At 35.5% G+C, this 19,304-nt stretch overlaps 1 protein-coding gene across 8 annotated transcripts; it reads left to right on the top strand.

Annotated features, from left to right (window-relative positions):
* The first annotated feature begins 795 nt into the window (after window positions 1-795).
* Window positions 796-16,391, top strand: TGDS (TDP-glucose 4,6-dehydratase). Of its 8 annotated transcripts, none has more exons than XM_037800434.1 (13): window positions 846-947; window positions 3,162-3,228; window positions 4,244-4,312; window positions 5,490-5,580; window positions 8,054-8,196; window positions 9,305-9,403; window positions 10,416-10,475; window positions 11,627-11,670; window positions 12,285-12,450; window positions 13,078-13,136; window positions 13,807-13,904; window positions 14,967-15,037; window positions 15,121-16,391. In XM_037800434.1, the coding sequence occupies exons 1-12, from the start codon at window positions 862-864 to the stop codon at window positions 14,990-14,992; spliced, it is 1,008 nt and encodes a 335-aa protein (XP_037656362.1). In that variant the 5' UTR covers window positions 846-861; the 3' UTR covers window positions 14,993-15,037; window positions 15,121-16,391. The 8 variants fall into 8 exon arrangements, with proteins under 8 accessions (XP_037656361.1, XP_037656362.1, XP_037656363.1 ...); XM_037800435.1 differs by having other exon boundaries at window positions 15,652-16,391; XM_037800433.1 differs by lacking the exons at window positions 846-947; window positions 14,967-15,037 and adding an exon at window positions 796-836.
* The last annotated feature ends 2,913 nt before the right edge of the window (window positions 16,392-19,304 follow it).

Consider the following 19,304-nt stretch of genomic DNA (forward strand, 5'->3'; position numbering starts at 1 on the left):
CCTTGCTCTCATGGAGCAATGACAAAGAGCAATTACACAAATAAATGTTGATGAATGCCATGGAAAGGCTAAGTGGTTGGGCAGTACTGGGCTGGAGATCTTGCTATTTTAATTGGGGTCGTCAAGGAAGAACTCTAATAAGGTGACTTTTAAGCTCAGACCTGCAGAAGTAGGAGTAAAAACATGCAGACAACGAAAAGGGCATCCAGGCTTTACGGAGGTAGCTTGCCTGGGAAATTCGCTGAAAAGCAAGGAGGTCGGTGGCTGGGACAGAGCAGCAATGAGAATGGTAAGACGAGATCTAAGGGTAGGATCTAGGGACTATCTTTATCATGATTGCAAATAGCCCGATTTGTTTGTAATAGCAACATTAACAACAATAGTAAAAGGTCATTTTGCAATTCCAACCGCCTCATTTTCACTTTCCAGGAAGAGAAATTGAGCTCATTTGATGCGTAATCTCTAGAGACAGCTGTAAGTACAAGATGAAAACAAGTCCTCATTGATAACTCCGACCGTCTGTGGCCTAAGTAATCCACGCTGGTGACACTTGTTCCGAAAACCCTTCGGACCCCACTTTGCGAACCACTCTAATCGCTTCTATTCCTCCAGTGACTGAGAAGAATCTGCGCTTGCGCAGTGCCGCTGCGCTGGCCTCCGGGAGCCCGTTCACCCCAGGGCTCCTCCCAGCCCCCGAATGGGCGGGGATAAATCTGTTGCGACTCTAAGCAACGGAAGCTGCCTCTTACTGCCTTCTAAACATGCTGAGGGGAGCAAGGCACGTCGCAAAAAGTCGCGGTGGAACTTCCTATGGTCTTCAGATGCGGCGCTTTACGGTGCGGGGCAATTACGAGCTGGGAGATGTCGGCGGTGGACGGGGCGGAGCCCTTGGGCCCTCCTAGCAGCTTTACGAAGCGGCTGCTGGTGACTGGGGGCGCTGGTTTCATGTAGGTAATGGTGCCGCTCGCCGAACTTTGGCTTCCCGGAAACCTCGACCTTTTACTGTGGCTCTGCTTGCTCTTGGCAATTTGGGACCAGTTTGGTGGGGTTCTGATATGGGGAGGTTCCTGATCAACGATTACGATCATCTTACCGTCTCCCCTTCCCCGGCGTGCTAAGACGTGGTTCAAACTGCGACTTCTTTAAAACGCCTTGCTCCCAAAGCGTAAATGATGTGGCACTGTCGGCCCTGCTGTCTGGCCCGAGATGTTTACCACCAGTCACTCCTCCAGGTGCGCACACATCACAGTGACTTTCCCACCCCCTGCCTTCCACTCTCTAGACCCCCCTTCCCCCCTCCACACAATACACAGGCCTTGTGCGTATAGAAGCACAAAAATGATTACCGTAGGCACATTAATTTATTCAGCAAACTTTTTAAAATTCTCTGTTGGTATCTGGATCCGTACTAGAGAGCCTGTTTGCTCTCACATCTACATTCAATCAGCAAGTCTTTCCCTGCTTTCAAAGTGTATCCTTAAGATTACAGCTTCACACCACTCTTCCTTTTCTACCCTAGTCCATATCAGCACAGTTGTCTTTTACCTAGACTACTTCAGGAGCTTCCTGATTGGATATACTACTTTAACTCTTGTTCCCTTAAAGTCTCTTCCTCACAGAACTCTGTGTGTTTTAAATAAATCAGATGCTCATTAGCGGGTAGGATTTTACTCCAGTGGTTCTTTTTAGACCTAGAATAGAATCCAGACTCCTTTCCATGCCTAGAAGACTACTAAGTGCCCTAGTGCCTGCTATTTTTCCAACTTGATCTCCTGTCATTCTACCCCTTGCTTTTGTCTACCTGCCACACTTACCCTCTTTCAGTTCCAGGAGCCTCACATCAGGCTTATTCTTTATGTCTTGAGGCCTTTACACTTGCTTCCTCTTTGCTTTAGCCTGCTCATCTGTGTTTGCATCACCCAGTTTGGGTTTTTACTCACATATCAACAAAGAGGCTTTACCTGACCACCTATCTAAAATAGCCTGTCTTCCAAATAGCCTTTTTGTTTCTTTGTGTTTTTTGTGTTTTTTTTTGTAACATTTATCACTACCGGAAATTGTTTTGTGTATGTTTCCTGCGGTCCTGCTCTAGAATATAAATTCGATAAGGGCAGAGACTAGTTCTCTCCACCTGGAAGAATATAGATCGTCAGTAATTGATGAATGGATGGATGTTAGAGTAACAATAGTAAACTCCTACCACCAAGGAACTCAAAATTCCAGCTGAAAAGGAGGGACCATTGAGTTGTTTTTTATCGTCCATTAGCACATTAAATCGTTTATTCTAATCACTTGGGGGAGGGTTCCAGGCAGCCAGGTTCTTATAATGAGAAGAGAATCCTGGGCCTGAAAGGGTGGTACTTGTGTGGGAGTGCTGGTCCAGGAAGGGTGGGCCCTAGAAAATGCTGTGAAAGAACTGCTAAGTACAAACTCTGAGTTCATAATTTGTTCAAGGGCTGGTCTTATGCCTGGGTGTCCAGTGTTTTAGGTGTGCATGATAAAATCTGGTGAATCATCTCACTGAGATATGCCTCTGTTTCCATCTTAGGGTCCTTTGAAACCCAGGTGCAACTATGGCTAGCCAACTCAGAATGGTTTTCAGCTGTTACTAGCCTTGGAAACCTGGGTTCAGTCTAGGGTCGTCCCTGAGGGTTCCAAATTATGTCACCAAATTTTCATACTAGCAGATAGCAATTTCAGTAGAGCTTCTGTGAACATAGCAACTGTGTTCATACTGATTTAATTTTTACATAATTGCGCCTTTGGTGCCTGAAAAGACACATTTTAGTTTCAGTAAAGTTGCACTGATGACCACCCATTGTATATTTTTTTATCCTGGTTTATCCTCACACTCAAAGCATGTATGGACAGCATCCTTTGGTTAAATTAACTTTTTCTTATTCTTAGATCCAGTAAATTCTCTCTTCTCTACAGACCAAAGGTATTGAAAGACTTTGTGTATATAGATACAGTTAAGTTGGGTGAATTGTGTGTATGTGTGTGTGTGTGTGTGTAGTCACTGTAGTTATATTGCTTCGCTTATCTTGGAAAAATTTAAAGATATCTTTGAATATTTTTCTGATACTTGATAGCTTAGAGAAAAATAAAAGAATTTAGGGAGGTTAAAATTTTCTGCCAACAAGATATATTTTTTCTTATAGTGCATCACATGTGATTGTCTCTTTAGTAGAAGATTACCCCAACTATATGATCATAAATCTAGACAAGGTAAGTTTTATAAAAATGGGGTTTATGTAATGAAACTTAACTACATTTCTAAAAAGTACTAGAATTGTGTCACACTGATGTTTTATTTGGTCACTTTAGCAGCTTAGGAGCCCATATAGTCATGTGTCCATGCTGTATTTAACTTTACATAAAGTCTTTTGCAACTTTTCATTTATTATAGTTGATAAAGTAAAAAATTTTAAGTACAGTATTTTTACCAAAAGGAAATCTTCACCCTTCTAAATTCAGTTAAAGATTACTAGTCTTTTTCAGAGTTGGGATTCACCATCCTGATTATTTGATTTTATAACTGCCACCTCCTGGAAAAATATATGACTTTTTCTTTTTTTTTTTTTTTTTTTTACATTAAAGTGCAGTTAAATTAATTAAGTTTTAAAAACTTTGCAGTAATAATTGTAGTCTTCTTGGAGAGTCTGAAAGCCATGCCTGGTAATTACTGGAGTGATTTTTGAGTTTAAACACAAGTTGCAAATATTTACTTTAACAACTATAAATATAATAGTAGGAACATACCGGCCAAGAATAATCCTTAAGTCTTAGGAATTTCTGCCTGCTTCACTATTATGGACTGGAATTTTTGTTGTCCCATCTGTGTACCAATTTACCAAGAGTTAATTCAGGACCAGGTATAATGAGTTATATTATGCATAACACAAATGTAATTGTTTTCAGTCGCTAACTCCTTTTTTGTAAGAAATGGTAAATTCTTCTGGCCATCAGTGGCTAGAGGCAAATCTGAGCAGGAACATTTGTAAAAGTAAGGTTTTTTTAATTGTATTTTGAAAAGGTAACATTTTGAGAAAAATGTTTTTTGTTTTTTTAATTTTAAGATGTCAGACACTTTTAAAAATAAGAAGTGCAAATACACTTTGAGGATATGTTCTTGTATGACAATCAGAACCTCTCTAGTCTTTGGAATAAATTGGGATTTTATAGAAAAAACTATTATTTGTCACTTTTTGTGTGTTTTTTCCCCATACTTTTTTATTTTAAGCTGGATTATTGTGCAAGTTTAAAGAATCTTGAAACCATTTCTAACAAACAAAACTACAAATTTATACAGGTATGGAAGTTTTCTTATATTTATTGTACTGCACATCGTTAGTCATTCAGAGATTATAGTATCTTTCTACTTTGCAAACTCAGAGAATATGGGATTGGATGGGACACTTATAAAAGGCCTTTTAAAAGGTCAAGTAGTTAATTTCCAGAAGTACCATGTGCTATAGAGGATACTACTTTTATATGGACTTCACATGGAAAGCTACATGTGGGTTTATGGTCCTTGGCAGATGTGTGAATAATTGATTGAACTTATATGGTTTGTGATACTAGGTCCTCACTAGCCTCTTTAATAAGGCCTTGCTGGGATTTGAGGAGATTGGTGTAAGAGGGGCATTGCTTAGGCCAGCTAATGGCCAAAAAGCTCATAAGATACGAGCTCATATAGCTCATAAGATAGTCTTCTCCCAAGAAGGTTGATTGGCTCTGGAAAGCTGATTCATACTAACCAATATTAGAAGAGTCCAAGGGATAATCAGTTCATTAATTTGTAAAGGGAAATATTGCTGTCCAACCTGTCAAACCAAATTATTTATCTTATGATTTATGTGTTTTTTTAAAGTAATTCTATAAACTCTTTTTAACCACAAAGCTTAAAGAATATACTAAACAGTCATTTCATAATTCTGTTCTTCTATATGAGAGTATTTCCTTCGTTCACTGAAGAATTGTTGAGAATATAGATTTTTAGAAGTAAATGCACATATAGAGAGAACTCAAAGTTTTACTTAGTTGCTGTAAAATACATTTTTCAAAATGTCATCCCAGTTGTTATACTTACTTTAAATATATTTCAATAAAAATGAATTTGAAGTTTTTAAAAATATGTTTAAAAAATTTCCCTATTAATATAGTGACCTTGGGTTGGCAAGAATGTTATAAAAATAACTGGTACTCCATTTAGTAGTAGTCGGTGCCCAATAAGATATTTTTTTGACATTTATTTGCAAAAATATTTTCAATTGAATGTCCTATATACTAAGATGCTAGCTAAATGCATTATTATATTTGCTCGACCATTTGGTTGAATTTTCAAGGTATTGTCTATTAAAACAGGGTTGGGGAGGAGGGTATTGGTGGGAATTTTTTCTTATAATTTTTTGTTCATATTGTAAATACGGTTAAAATGAATGGAGATGCTCAAAACTTAGGTTTTTCATGTTTGCTTTTTAATGTAGGGTGATATATGTGATTCTCATTTTGTGAAACTGCTTTTTGAAAAAGAGAAAATAGACATAGTGCTACATTTTGCTGCACAAACACATGTAGGTAAGCATTGTTTTGTGTTAAGTTTTGATTGGCAAACTTTTTTTCCAGTGGTTAACTATCTTAAATCAAAATCCAGCAATGGAGTTGAACTTGTAGATACTTAGTATACACCTTAGAAAGAGGATATATACCATGTTCTACCAGAAAACAAATCCCTGCTCACGGTGCCATCAGTATACTTGGTGCTTTTTAGACCATTTTTAATAGTGTATGTTAGAATGTAACCTTGAATGCTATCTTAAAACTTAAGTTTAACCAAACTGAGTATAGTGATTTTTTCTGAAGGGAGGAATGCAAAGACAGGACATTAACTGCAATTTTTATGTTGTTTTTCTTAAGCTGCGTGGTGGGTACACAGATGCACATTGTTGTTATTCTGAACCATTTTGTGCAGTTGAGATATTTTCCAGTCATTTGTCTAACATTTTGTATTGTGAAACATAAGTATATTCAGAAGAGTTTAGAATTACACAGTTAAATAAATAATGATCATGAGAATACCCTTGTAGCCACTATTGGACTTTGTTTCTAGGCTTTATCAATGGACAGAACTAGGGAATATATTTATTTATGATTAAATATATCATTGGATGTCATGAGACATCAATTCTAATTCAGAGTTTTTATTTAACCACATTGATCTTAAATTTATATCTTCTTTCCTTCACTGAAAGCCTTGGTTCTCAACAGCACCATTGTAATTACTCATTTGCTTTATCCGCCAACACACACCCAACAATATAAAAATAACAACACCAACATTATCTCTAGCAGTAAGATAACTGAAAATCATTTTAAGAATTGCAGGGATTTTTTTTTTTTTTGTCCTTGTTTCCCACTAGTAACTTGAAATAATTCCTCTCTATGCAGTCATGTATAACTATGTAAATACACAGTTAGATTCATTTATTTCACTTTGCTTTGTGTGTATGTGTGTGTGTTTAAGAAACGACTTCTTTTTCTTTTTCATTTAATTTTTTCAGTTACAGTAAAGTATATACATAGTTCCAGGATCACATCTCTAAAACAAGATCTGTTTAGAGAAGTCTAGTTTTATCCCTGTCCTTTCTACCACGTTCTCTACTTTCCCCTATAGATAACTATATTTGTATTAATTTTATGGTATATGCTTCTGTTTTTAAAAATATGTATCCTACTGTTCTTCTTAAATAAATGACCTACTATACACATCTTTCTCCACTTCGTTTTTTTAATGTAATAGTATCTCTAGGTGGTCATTCTATAGTAGAATATAGAGATTGTTCTCGTTCCTTTTTTATTTTCGTAGTATTCCATTATGTGGATGCACCGTAGTTGGGTTTGTTTCCCCTTTTTTTGCTATTATAAATAGTTCTGCAGTGGATAGCTTTGTGTCTGTGTCTTATTGTATTTTTATCAGTTGATGTTGGAGAGAGATTCCTAGAAGTAGGATTTCTGGATTAGAGGGTAATACATATGTAATTTGGCTAGATATTGTCAAATTTCCTTCCATAGGGGTTGTAAATATTTTGCATTCTCACTCCCAATGTATGAAGTATCCTTTCCTCCACAGGAACCTCATAACCTCACCAACAGAATGTGTGGTCAGATTTTTGAATTTTTGTTTATCTGAGATATAAGAAGTGGTATCTCTGAATTTTTAATGTGGATTTCTCTTATTATAAGCAAGGTTGAGCATCTGAAGTTTAAGGCCCATTTGTATTTCTTTGTCTAAACTATTTGTTTCTGTCTCCTGTCCATTTTACTATAGTCATTCTTTTCTATTTATTTTTTACAAGTTCCTTATAGATTGAAGATATTAAATATTTGTTTCTGATAAGTTCAAATATATTTTTGCAGTTTTTCATTTCTCTTTTTACTTTGTTGATAGTTTTTTTTTCTTTTGTTTAACCATGCAAGAATTTCTGTGTAGTTAAATTTATCAGTTTCTTCCTGTATTGATTCTGGTGAGCGATAGTTAAGAACATTTCTCCCACTCCCAGGTTATAGAGGTTCAGGTCTTTTAAAGTGACTTTACTTTTTTAGTTACCTTACTTTTCAGGTCTTTTAAAGCAACTTTACTTTTAAATAATTTTTCCAGCATTTAGTATTGTTTTCAGCCATAACAGGTTGATCTGTAAAACCTTTCCCTCTATTAGCAGAAACTGGAAGCTCCAAAATATTTTAATATTTAGGGGCATTTAAAATTTAGATGTATCATTTCTTGTTTTCTTCTTTTTAGAATAAAAAAAGTGTTTCCTGCAAATTTAGCACTGATTGTTTTCTGGGTTCTAAGAATTTACATGTGCTATGTAATTTAGGTTTAAATAAATAATAAATTGCAATGCTTTTGTATTTTGTTTTTATAACAATTGCAGTTATGGTGAATGAATGAAGAAAAATGAAAAGTGTTCTCCTTCAACTTAAGTCTACCCTTTGGTGTTTGTTTGGTTCCTTGGGTAGGTTGGTTGTAGCCTTTTTTTTCTTGTTCTAGATCTTTCCTTTGTGCGAGCCTTTGAGTTTACATATGTTAATGTTTATGGCACTCATGTTTTGGTAAGTGCTGCTCATGAAGCCGGAGTGGAGAAATTTATTTATGTCAGCACTGATGAAGTGTATGGAGGAAGTCTTGATAAGGTAAACTACTTACCATGTCTGTGATAAAAGTCTGTCTTATTAAAACCTCCTTTGGGCTTTTTTCATCCTCTAATTATAGACAGATTTTTGAGACTCTCAAAAATGTTATTACATTGTCTTTTCTGTTGAAATCAAATGATGCCACCTCAAGTGGGAAACAGCAGTCTAATCTTGGTACTGGTTTATACATAATTTTATAAACAGTATTTTACAAGACAGCAGTAGCTCTCACTTTGATCATGAACATCTTCCTGTGGGTCAAAACATAAGTAAGTTTAGGCTGTGGTATGTTGGCTTCAGTGCTGGTTGCAGCTGCTCACCTTTGTCTTCCCCTCAGGAAAGCATGTTGGAATGCCAAGGAGTGAATGTGAAATTGTTGTAGAAGCTGGAATCTGCTCTTTTCTTAGAATCATTCCTATATATTGTATTTTTTATGTACAAAATTGGCTCCATTCTCAAGTCTATATTTCTCATAGTCTGCCAATATTTTCAGTTAATCCTCATTTTGTTTTTTTATATTATTTTTTAATAATTTTCAAAATTTTCACCGAATAATGCATACATACTGAGGAAAAAAAATAGTTCTGAAAGACTTATAACGAGAAAAAGCAGGCCCTAACCACTGCTCAATCCCCAGTCCTCCTTCTGAGAAGCAATCATTTTCAAATCTCTTTGCAGTTCTTACCAAACTTCTTTCTTCTTGTACTCTTTGCTGCCCTATCTCAAATCTAACACAGTAACAATATTAATATTTTTTAATGTGGCCTCGAGGTCCAACATGTTCTGGCCTCCCTCTGTTTCTTTGACCTCATTTCCCATTTCTCTTCCTGGTCACTCTGCTCCAACTACACCAGCCTCCTTGCAGTTCTTTTGGAAACTTCTGCCTCAGGACCTTTGTACCTCCTGTTCTCTCTTCTTGAATGGTTGTGAGCATTAAAGAAGTTACTACAAGTAAAGTGCTTAGAAAAATGCCAGGCATGTATTTGGTTCAATAAATGGGTTTTAAAATGTAGTAATTAATATTTCATGTTTTAATATGGTTTCTGATTTTTCTAGTTAGAAGTTATGCATAATACTTAATTTTTAAAATATATCTTTTTAAAATTAGGAATTTGATGAATCTTCACCCAAACAACCTACAAATCCTTATGCATCATCTAAAGCAGCTGCTGAATGTTTTGTACAGTCTTATTGGGAACGATATAGGGTAAGAGCTAATTTCAGAAACTTTTGAATCATATTCTTTGGACTTAGGTGTTTGAATTCCAAGTCAGCATTAGCAACATTTCATTTCTGGAATAAAAGACATACATGAAGGAAAGTTAAATGTGAAGGAACTTAAAAACAACTGATTTCCTATGTTATGTGGACATAGGTAGAACCTACCTCTTCTGGTTCAATTCAATTTAAAGAAATAATTACTACATATTTTTATATGAGTTCAGTAATGGGTAGAGTGTTACAGCTCTAGTGAAAAGCCCTGTTGGAATTTCCTCGTTCCCAGGAATCCTATGCATGGAAGAAAACAGAGGGAAGACAGATTCACTTACTTGTAGTGAGTTCCTTTCTACATGATTCAGTTCTCTTGGTTCCCATAAATGCGCGTAGACTTGCCCCAGGTGAGAATGAGGGCCCTATCTATGCGGGAGCCTTTCCCAATATGAATCACGAACTCTAGTCCCCTACAACTGGCTTCCCATTGATCTTATTTTGCGGTTATTAGGGACTGGGTCAGAAAGACAAGCCAAGGAATTACTTAAGATTCTTTTGTCTTTTGGGTTCCAGTGGCATTGGTCTCCTTCCTTCTCATGGCAAGTCTTTTTGTTTTGTTTGTAAGGGTTGGCAAACAGAGAGGACCAACTTGAAGTTTAACATCTGTGCAAACCTAGAATCCTAGCAGTGGTTTCTGAAAAAATGAGATGGAAACATCCTCAGTTTTCTGCTACCAAATTTACAGATCTCCATCTGTACTCATCCTTCCCTTGTCTCTATAGAGAAAATGTTCTTTTTAATTTTGGAATCTCTGCCCTTATCTGAATTCTGTCCTTCTATTCTTGCCTTCTCAGGAGTCTTACATTAGAAAAAAATCCTTTACTTCTCTCTTTAAGGTGTATGGAATTAATTAAGGCAAAGTCACCCATATTTTTAAATGCTTATATTTAAAATAATCGTTGTTATTGGACTTTCCATGACCTTAATGTTGAATACTCTTTTTTAAGTTTCCCGTTGTCATCACAAGAAGCAGTAATGTTTATGGACCGCATCAATATCCAGAAAAGGTAAATTGTACTTCTGAATTCATAGTTTTTTTTAATGATTGTAACTTCTCATAATTTAAAATAATCTCTCTTTAGCTATTTGTCTAAAATAATTTATGTTGTAATCTGTATGATTATGTATGATGTGTAGGCTTGGATTTTGATGTGTAGATTTGGAATTTGAAGACTTGGGTTTAAGTCTTAACTTGACACTTACCAACTGGCATGACCTTAGGCCCTTGGACTGTCATCTTTAAATTGGGGGGTAATGATAATACTTAGAAATGCATTTTGAGGGTCCAGTGAGATGATATATTTGAAAATGTAAACCCTAAAGCACTATAGAATACTACTACTACTGGTATCATCATACTACAATTAAGACTCCCGGTTCACAGTCACATCAACATAACAGTATGTATAAAAATCTAAAAGCTAGTTAGATAGTGATGCGGAAAGTTTGTACCTAAATTTGTCTTGCAGTCAAATGGCTGACTGTGCCCTAATTCATCTTTATTTTTGTGGACATAAATGTCTTCCAGAAAGTATTTGTACTACTGGCAAATAAAGATACGTTATTAAAAGACCAAAAATGCCCATGCAATTGGTTCTTTATCATTAAGCCCAGTTTTAGGCAGTTGTCACCTGCACTGCCTTAATTTGGAGACTGGGTGTTCTTGTTTCCCAGCTGGTTGTATTCATCTGTTTACCTAAAGGAAAGGGCAGTATCACAATCTGCTTGTATTAGTATCTACTTAATTTTTAGAGTCTTATAAATTAGCTTCATTATACATTTAGTAATTTCATATCTTGCCCTGTTTAACATAATTTTGTTTGCCTGGGAATTAACTTTTTATTAATTCCACAAGTAGGTGCTAAATATAAAGTGACAAATAAGAGATGATTCCTGCCCTTAGAAAATCAACAGGTGAGCTTTGTGATGACAGTAAACTTCACAAAGACTTTTTCTGAATTTTTTCACTATTTATGTCATTTTATCTTCATATTTATCTAGCAGATAACTTTAATTTATCAAATATCATAGCAGGTTTTTCTTGTCTGAAAAAGAATTTTATCCATATGTATATTTCCTAATAATAACCTTATGCCAAGTTCAGATTCTTACTGATATTTGAATTTCCAAAATCTGAAATATTTATGTATTCTTTTAGGTTATTCCTAAATTTATATCTTTACTACAGCACAACAGGAAATGGTATGTTACTTACTTTTATACCCATATGTTTTTCAAGTATATTGATAGTATTTGGTGACAGCCTTTCTTAAAAATCACAAAGTCATAGAGTAGGATGTTCTACCAAATATAAGAATCCCTCCCACATTCTTTTTAATAATAATTAATATTAATAATTAATAGTTCTTTTTAACAATAACTTTAATTCATCTTTATAATTTACTTACTAAGATAATTTCAAGTTTTAAGTGATTATCATAGAACTTTGAGTTGCAGAATCAAAAGTTGACATGTGTTTTTATATACTTTACATTTTCAAAGGACTTACTTAATTCATGTAGAGCTGTACTTATTTTTTCAAAATGAATTTATGGCATAAAATTGATGAATAAATATTTTTCAGAGCTCACATGTGTTTGCCACTTTCTCCTGCGAACCCTCAGGAGGTTTGGGAATCATTCAAAAACTTTGGATAAAATTTAGTAAAGTCATGAGAATTTGTATTTTTCAGTAAAAGATTTGTAGGATCCCCGTGGGAATTGCCATCTTTGGAGTTGTGCCCAGTTGTTGCTTTACTGGTTTGAGAGGGCTTATTATTTTATACTTCATGATTCCATTTCCTTTAATCTTTTTAGCTGCATCCATGGATCAGGGCTTCAAACAAGAAATTTTCTTTATGCTACTGATGTAGTAGAAGCATTTCTCACTGTCCTCAAAAAGGGAAAACCAGGTGAAATTTATAACATTGGAACCAATTTTGAAATGTCGGTTGTACAGCTTGCCAAAGAACTAATACAACTGGTATGTATATATTGTAAAAGGGTAGTATTTTCGTAATTGTTCTAAATTAGTGTAATCACTAATTTAGTCAAAGTTAACAGTTTATTCAATTTAAAAGTGAACGAATAGAAAATGAAATTCAAAATTGTGTGTATCTTGTGCACTAAGATGTATCATGATTTGAAGTTGTATCACTCATTTATTAACAGTTTTTCAGAAAGGAAAAAAAAACCTAACACATTAAATGTACATACCCATTCTAAGACATACCTCAATTTCAGAAATATAAAAAACTCTGTGTTGTAGGAATTAAGGAACAATGATATATAAAATAATTATAATGAGGAGTATATATATGTATTAGTGAATGTCAATTATAAATCTCAGTATTCTGTAGAAAGGGAGACTGAGTAATAACCAGAAGTCAAAGATGTCTTTTTCTTCCATAGTTTATATAAAATGTCTATTCTGTCTGAGCTTCAGTTGGGATTTAGATTATAAAGTGTTGAAAGTGTTAATAAGAGGCTGTCATTTTAGCTATTCATCCACTTTGAAGAGGTTGTTTTACTCTCCTTTTTAACTATTAACTACTGTTGTTATTCTCTGTCTCTTTATAATTTGACTGAAAAGCCTTCTCCATTTTGACAGATCAAAGAGACCAATTCAGAGTCTGAAATGGAAAACTGGGTAGACTATGTTAATGATAGGTGAGTAACAGGGATAAAACATCAGGGAACGGTTGTGAAATCTTAGGTACTTTTAAAATTACAAAATATATGAACTGAAATGTAAAACTAGTTTATCTCTTTTGAGTTTTCTGTTAAAAATTTTTTTCCCTCATTATAAATGTAATACAAAGTTCAGTGTGGCACTAGTACTTACTAGCTGTGTGATTTAATGAAAGTTATTGATCCTTTCAAGTATTAGGTTTCCTCAAGTATGAAATAGGGATAATAATATCTTCCTTACAAAATAGTTTAAGACAATGATAATGTATATTACGTACCTGACCCAGGTCCTGGCGCATAGGAGTCCTAATAAATTTACATGTATTTATTTATTCATTCATGAAATATTTAATGAGTTCCTTCTGTATGCCAAGCACTGTACTCAAACCTAGATTTGGCTGGAATAAGAAAAGGATAAGACACAGAGGGTTAGGCATCTAGGATTATGGGTGACATACATAAACACACACACGTGTGTGTGTGTATACTTTATTTTACAACTTTTCTACAATAATCATGTCACTGGGAATTTTTTTTCAAGAAAAAATTGGGATTATGGTAAAGATGCATGGATCACATTATTTCTCTTAGTATTTAAATTTGTAAATGTGTATTCATAATAACATTTTAAATCTGTTTTTTCCCCAAGACCTACCAATGATATGAGATATCCAATGACATCAGAAAAAATACATGGCTTAGGATGGAGACCTAAAGTGCCTTGGAAAGAAGGGATTAAAAAAACAAGTATGTTATGAATTGATCGTATTTTTGGGGGATTCAGAAAAATTTAAAGGCAAAGTAATTTATCTTTAAAACACTATACAATTATAGCAGAATATTGTGATGAATCATGTTCTCTTTTCAAATTGTTACGTTCACTGGATTTCTGGCAATAGTAGTATTTCCTAAGCATCTTTAATTTTATAGATTAACATCTAATCAGTCTTCATATATCTTATTAGCTCTTTTCAAATACCGGTTTCATTGATTCTGAGGTGCACATTATTTCACTTGTTCGCATCCCTGAAAGGTATATGTTTCACAATCACTAGTGTCTTATAATTATTATTGCCCCTTTTTCCCCATCTTGGTGGTATGTAAAGTAGTGGTCCATCTTATGATCAGTGGTTTCGTAGATTTGATGAAATATGGACAGTTATAGTCTTCAAGTGTCTTGGGTCTTTTTATATTGAAATAAATAAATAGGAAACAAATTTAGTATGTGCATAAAAATCTATTAAAATGGTGAGTATTAACTCTGTATATTTACATTAAAGCTCTATTTAGAAATGTAGTCGTGAGAAAAGATCTGCCCAAATGTAGAACAAAGAGTCTTGATTCAGATCTTGAAATACAAAATGCTTACGTTGAATTATAAAAAGCAGTTCAAAGATAATTTTAAAAATTGTTAATATTGTAGTTGAAAAAGCCTTTACTGATCATATAACAACATAAAATAATGATTTGACATATTAATAGAAGGAAGCATAGTATGTCTGGCTATGCCTCTGATATAGTATTACCATATTCACATGAAAAGGATTATGTTTTTTTCTATAAAATAACTTTAAAACCAGTTTTAATACATTTATAAAGCAAATGACTTATTCCAACTCTCTCCCCTCTTCACAAATTCCTTAAAATCAGAATTATCTTAAATATTTATACTAGCAAGTTCAGTATTGAAGGACTTTTGATATTAGAAAGGAAAAATGGTTGATTTTTAATTTTAAGTTGTTTAGGTGATGAAATATCTTCTGATTAACTTCTTCGTTTGGTTCAGAATCAAATTGTTTTCATCATTAGGGAACACTTATCTGCTGATTAGCTGATGGGCAAGCCCATCAGGCAAGGAGTTGCCTGTCCTTCCTTACCAGGTAAGAATTACCTCAGGTAGTTGGTTAACTAGTGTTCATTTTTTCATTTTTTATTTTTGTTTTTCTTTGTTTTTTCCTATCAGTTGAATGGTACAGAGAAAATTTTCACAATTGGAAGAATGCAGAAAAGGCACTAGAACCCTTTCCAGTACAACCACCATTTGTATAGTTAGGACAGTTTTTGGAGAAAGAAGAAAATTATCCTACCTCGAGAAATGATATGAAATCACATGACCAAATGGAGTGTTCACTTCTCATTTGGAATTAGGTTCATGTTTTGTACAAAATTCAAATGCAAAATACTTCAGTCTTCGGAAGAGTTTCAGTATGGGCACAGGATTTAAATGTTGAAATTCTTTCAGGAACCCTTTATCCTGTAAATTAGGATCCAGTAGGCATAGAAAGACTCCTCCCTAGGAGTGGGCTAAAAGGGAAGAGTCTCCTGGTTCTGAGAGCAGATCGGTAATAATGGCACAGGGGAGAGGGCAGCCTTTGCTGGCGTTAAACTTGATGAGCTTCCAAACCTTTCCCACTGTCTAGAAATTCTCTGAAGTTTTAATTTTTAGGCAAGATACGATGTGTCGTGGGCTGTAATTCATCTTTTTTTTTTAAAGGTCTGATGTGCTATAATTGCTTTTAAAATGGAGCAAAATGGAAGTGTATCTAGCACTTTTTAACTTTTGATATTTTTGCAAAATTAAGTTAAATGTTTTTAAAAGAAGAATGTAAAGTTTTTATATTTTCAAAATCAGTTATTGAGCTACATGTAAGTAACCTTGTATCAAAAATTTTATCATGTAATTTACTGTTTAAAATGAATTTATTTCCAAAATTGTCATTATTTTAATGTATTTAATATAGAATGTGGCTTTTTTTAAGTAATGTATATTTTCATTTATTTTGCTGTAGAAAAATAATATATATTTTTATTCCTCTTTGTCCTAAAGATTTTAAGGAAGTCTGATGTTGTCCTAATCCCTGATCCTTTGTATGTGGCAGTGACCTTGTTTCTTCCTTCTGAAAGCCTTTAGGGTATCCTCTTCATATGCCAGTATTCTTAAATTTAATGATGCTTCACCTTTGTATAGATTTTTCTCATTCACTGTGCTGCTGGGCATTTAATGGGTCACTTTACTCGAGACAATTTGTCTGGGAAATTATATTTTTTCCTTGAAATGTATCCCCTTTTGTTTTTTCTTTTCTTTCTTTTTGGAATCCCTGTTAGTTGGATATTGGGTCTCCCGTATTGAACGTTTTAGAGTTTTATTTTTTAATCCTATTTCTTTATTTCAGTTCTACTTTTTCTGGGATTTTCTTTATTTTAAATACCAACTATTAAATTTAATTTCCATGAGTTCTTTTGTCTTCTCTGTTCTTTTTTTTTTTTTAATAATGTTCTGTTCTTTTATGTTAATAGTTTATGTGATGACCACAGACATAGGGGACTGGCGGTTTGATGGGTTGAGCCCTCTACCACAGGATTTACCCTTTGGAAGACTGTTGCTACAAAGGAGAGGCTAGGCCTCCCTATAATTGTGCCTAAGAGCCTCCTCCCGAATGCCTCTTTGTTGCTCATATGTGGCCCTCTCTCTCTAGCTAAGCCAACTTGAAAGGTGAAATCAGTGCCCTCCCCCCTATGTGGAATCAGACACCCAGGGGAGTGAATCTCCCTGGCAGTGTGGACTGTGACTCCCGGGGAGGAATGTAGACCCGGCATCGTGGGATGGAGAACATCTTCTTGACCAAAAGGGGGATGTGAAAGGAAATGAAATAAGTTTCAGTGACAGAGAGATTCCAAAAGGAGCCGAGAGGTCACTCTGGTGGGCACTCTTACGCACAATTTAGACAACCCTTTTTAGGTTCTAAAGAATTGGGGTAGCTGGTGGTAGATACCCGAAACTATCAAACTACAACCCAGAACCCATGAATCTCGAAGACAATTGTATAAAAATGTAGCTTATGAGGGGTGACAGTGGGATTGGGAAAGCCATAAGGACCACACTCCACTTTGTCTAGTTTATGGATGGATGAGTAGAAAAATAGGGGAAGGAAACAAACAAACAAACAAACAGACAAAGGCACCCAGTGTTCTTTTTTACTTCAATTGCTCTTTTCCACTTTAATTATTATTCTTGTTATTTTTGTGTGTGTGCTAATGAAGGTGTCAGGGATTGATTTAGGTGATGAATGTACAACTATGTAATGGTACTGTGAACAATCGAATGTACAATTTGTTTTGTATGACTGCGTGGTATGTGAATATATCTCAATAAAATGAAGATTAAAAAAAATAGTTTATGTGAGAACTCCAGATCTGCCTTCCCACCCCCATTTCTTGCATAATATGTTTCCTTTTATGTTTGTTGGTTCATTGGTATGCTGCTTTGCATATTTTAGGTCATGTTGGAAGCTTTCCTCAATTATCTGGTTAACCTTGGCTGTCTGTTCAGAGTGTGGCTCTAAGAAGTTACTGGAAGGTCATTGCGAGTGGACATGGAAGGTTCCATTGTAGAAAGTAGGACATTTGTCGGGTGTGGCAGGAAACTCCCAAATTGTCAGTATGTGTAAGTCTTTTCTTTGGGGTCATTTCTTTTCTACCTATGGCAACATATGTCTCAGTTTTTTTGTTTTTTGTTTTTTGTTTTTTTTCTGGGAATAGAATGAGTAAAGGAAGCTAGGTGACCCTCTATTTAGAATGCATATTTTAGTATGGAGACTTAACTCTGTTAAAAATTCTTAATACACTTTTTTTGGCCCCCTGCCTGGCAGTCCCCAAGTTCATACTTCTTCTCTTCAATTTCTCCAGACAATAAACCTCTTTTTTTGAGAAATGGAGTAGGGGAGAGCAAGTGTGTCTGTTGGGACCTCTAGGAGACAAAAGTTGAGACAGTAATGCCTAGGAAAGATAGAAGGGGAGGAAGCAAAATTAAGCAGAACAGTGGTACTGGCCAAGGCTCTACAGACAGAAAAGTTAAACCCACATGGGAAAAGTGTCTGTTGTGAGAATGAACCACCAACCCTTTCAGGATGGAAAGGACCCAGTGGAGTCAACTTGCCACCAAGCAACTCGAGTCATACTGCTTTATCAGGGTCTCAACATTGGTCTCTGTCACAGGCAGGTTGGATGTTGAGAGGTGGCAGTAGCTAGATTGCCCTTGGTAAGTGAGAATCCATGCTGTGGGGCCCAAAAGAAAGGTTCCATCTTTACAGCCATATGTCCATCATGCCACTTCTTGGGTGGCTGATGAAGGCCAGCTAATGTTCTGATCAAGTCATGTAATCTGCTTGATTATACGGTGCCTGTTCCGTGATGGGTGCTCTCTGTGGTACATGATCATGTAATACAAAGATCTTCACAGTCCGTGCCCACTACCATATACCCATCCATATGTCTCCAACCTTAACTTACTTGTCACTGCTCCTCTATACTTTTTCCTTCCAAGTCCCCTGGTAGCTAACCAGGCTATTCTTCACCAACCATGGGTTAGTATATATTCTTCCTTAGGCTGTTTGCTCTATACAAAATGCATGACAAGTAACACTACTTGAAGCTCTTCTCTTTGAAAGATTTTCCCTTTCCACTTTCTTTTAAGGCCACCCCTGAGGGGCTTTAATGCAGCTGCCATCCATTTTCAGCTTATACCCACATAACAAGCCAACTCATTCATTAGCCAAGCTTACTTGGGTTATTTCCTCCCCATTCAGCTGGTTGTATGAAACCCTCTAGATGGCCATAGGTGTGAACTGGGTGGTGGTGGTGGTAGGGGCACTAGTATAATTGAGGTGATGACATGAGGGTATGGCCTACTTGCTCGTGCAGCTAATTTGTGCTCTCTGATTCTGCCCAGTCTCAATCCCAGATGTGCTATTTCCATCTTGCAGGTGACTAATGCTAAGTCCACCTGACTTTAAGACTTGATGATACCGAGCACATGTTGAGCAGTTCTGGATGCAGTTTTCTTGGTGTTCCTTGGTCAAGAGTTCTGTTTCTACCAGGGCCCAGTAACATGCCAGAAGCTGTTTTCTGAAGGCATAGAATTCTCCACTGCGGATGGAATGGTGTTTCTCTTGGGCCCTGCATTGTGATTCTCACACGGGGGCCCACCATTTGTATAGTCAGGACAGTTTTTGGAGAAAGAAGAAAATTATCCTACTTTGACAAATGATATGAAATCCACATTGCATCTTTTTCCACCACCAACACCTTCAGCATCATAGTCTACCAGATCATATGTCCAAAGCATCAGGGTTGCGTAAATCATAGCTT

The sequence above is a fragment of the Choloepus didactylus genome, chromosome 12 (genome assembly GCF_015220235.1).
Source record: "Choloepus didactylus isolate mChoDid1 chromosome 12, mChoDid1.pri, whole genome shotgun sequence".
Lineage (NCBI taxonomy): Eukaryota > Metazoa > Chordata > Mammalia > Pilosa > Megalonychidae > Choloepus > Choloepus didactylus.

Bases quoted from the DNA above. Each gene is read 5' to 3' on its own strand.
- TGDS (XM_037800431.1), top strand. From the start codon at position 862: ATGTCGGCGGTGGACGGGGCGGAGCCCTTGGGCCCTCCTAGCAGCTTT. The intron at 8,197-9,304 runs GTAAACTACTTA...TTTTAAAATTAG, and splicing joins ATGGAGGAAGTCTTGATAAG to GAATTTGATGAATCTTCACC. The intron at 13,137-13,806 runs GTGAGTAACAGG...TTTTTCCCCAAG, and splicing joins GTAGACTATGTTAATGATAG to ACCTACCAATGATATGAGAT.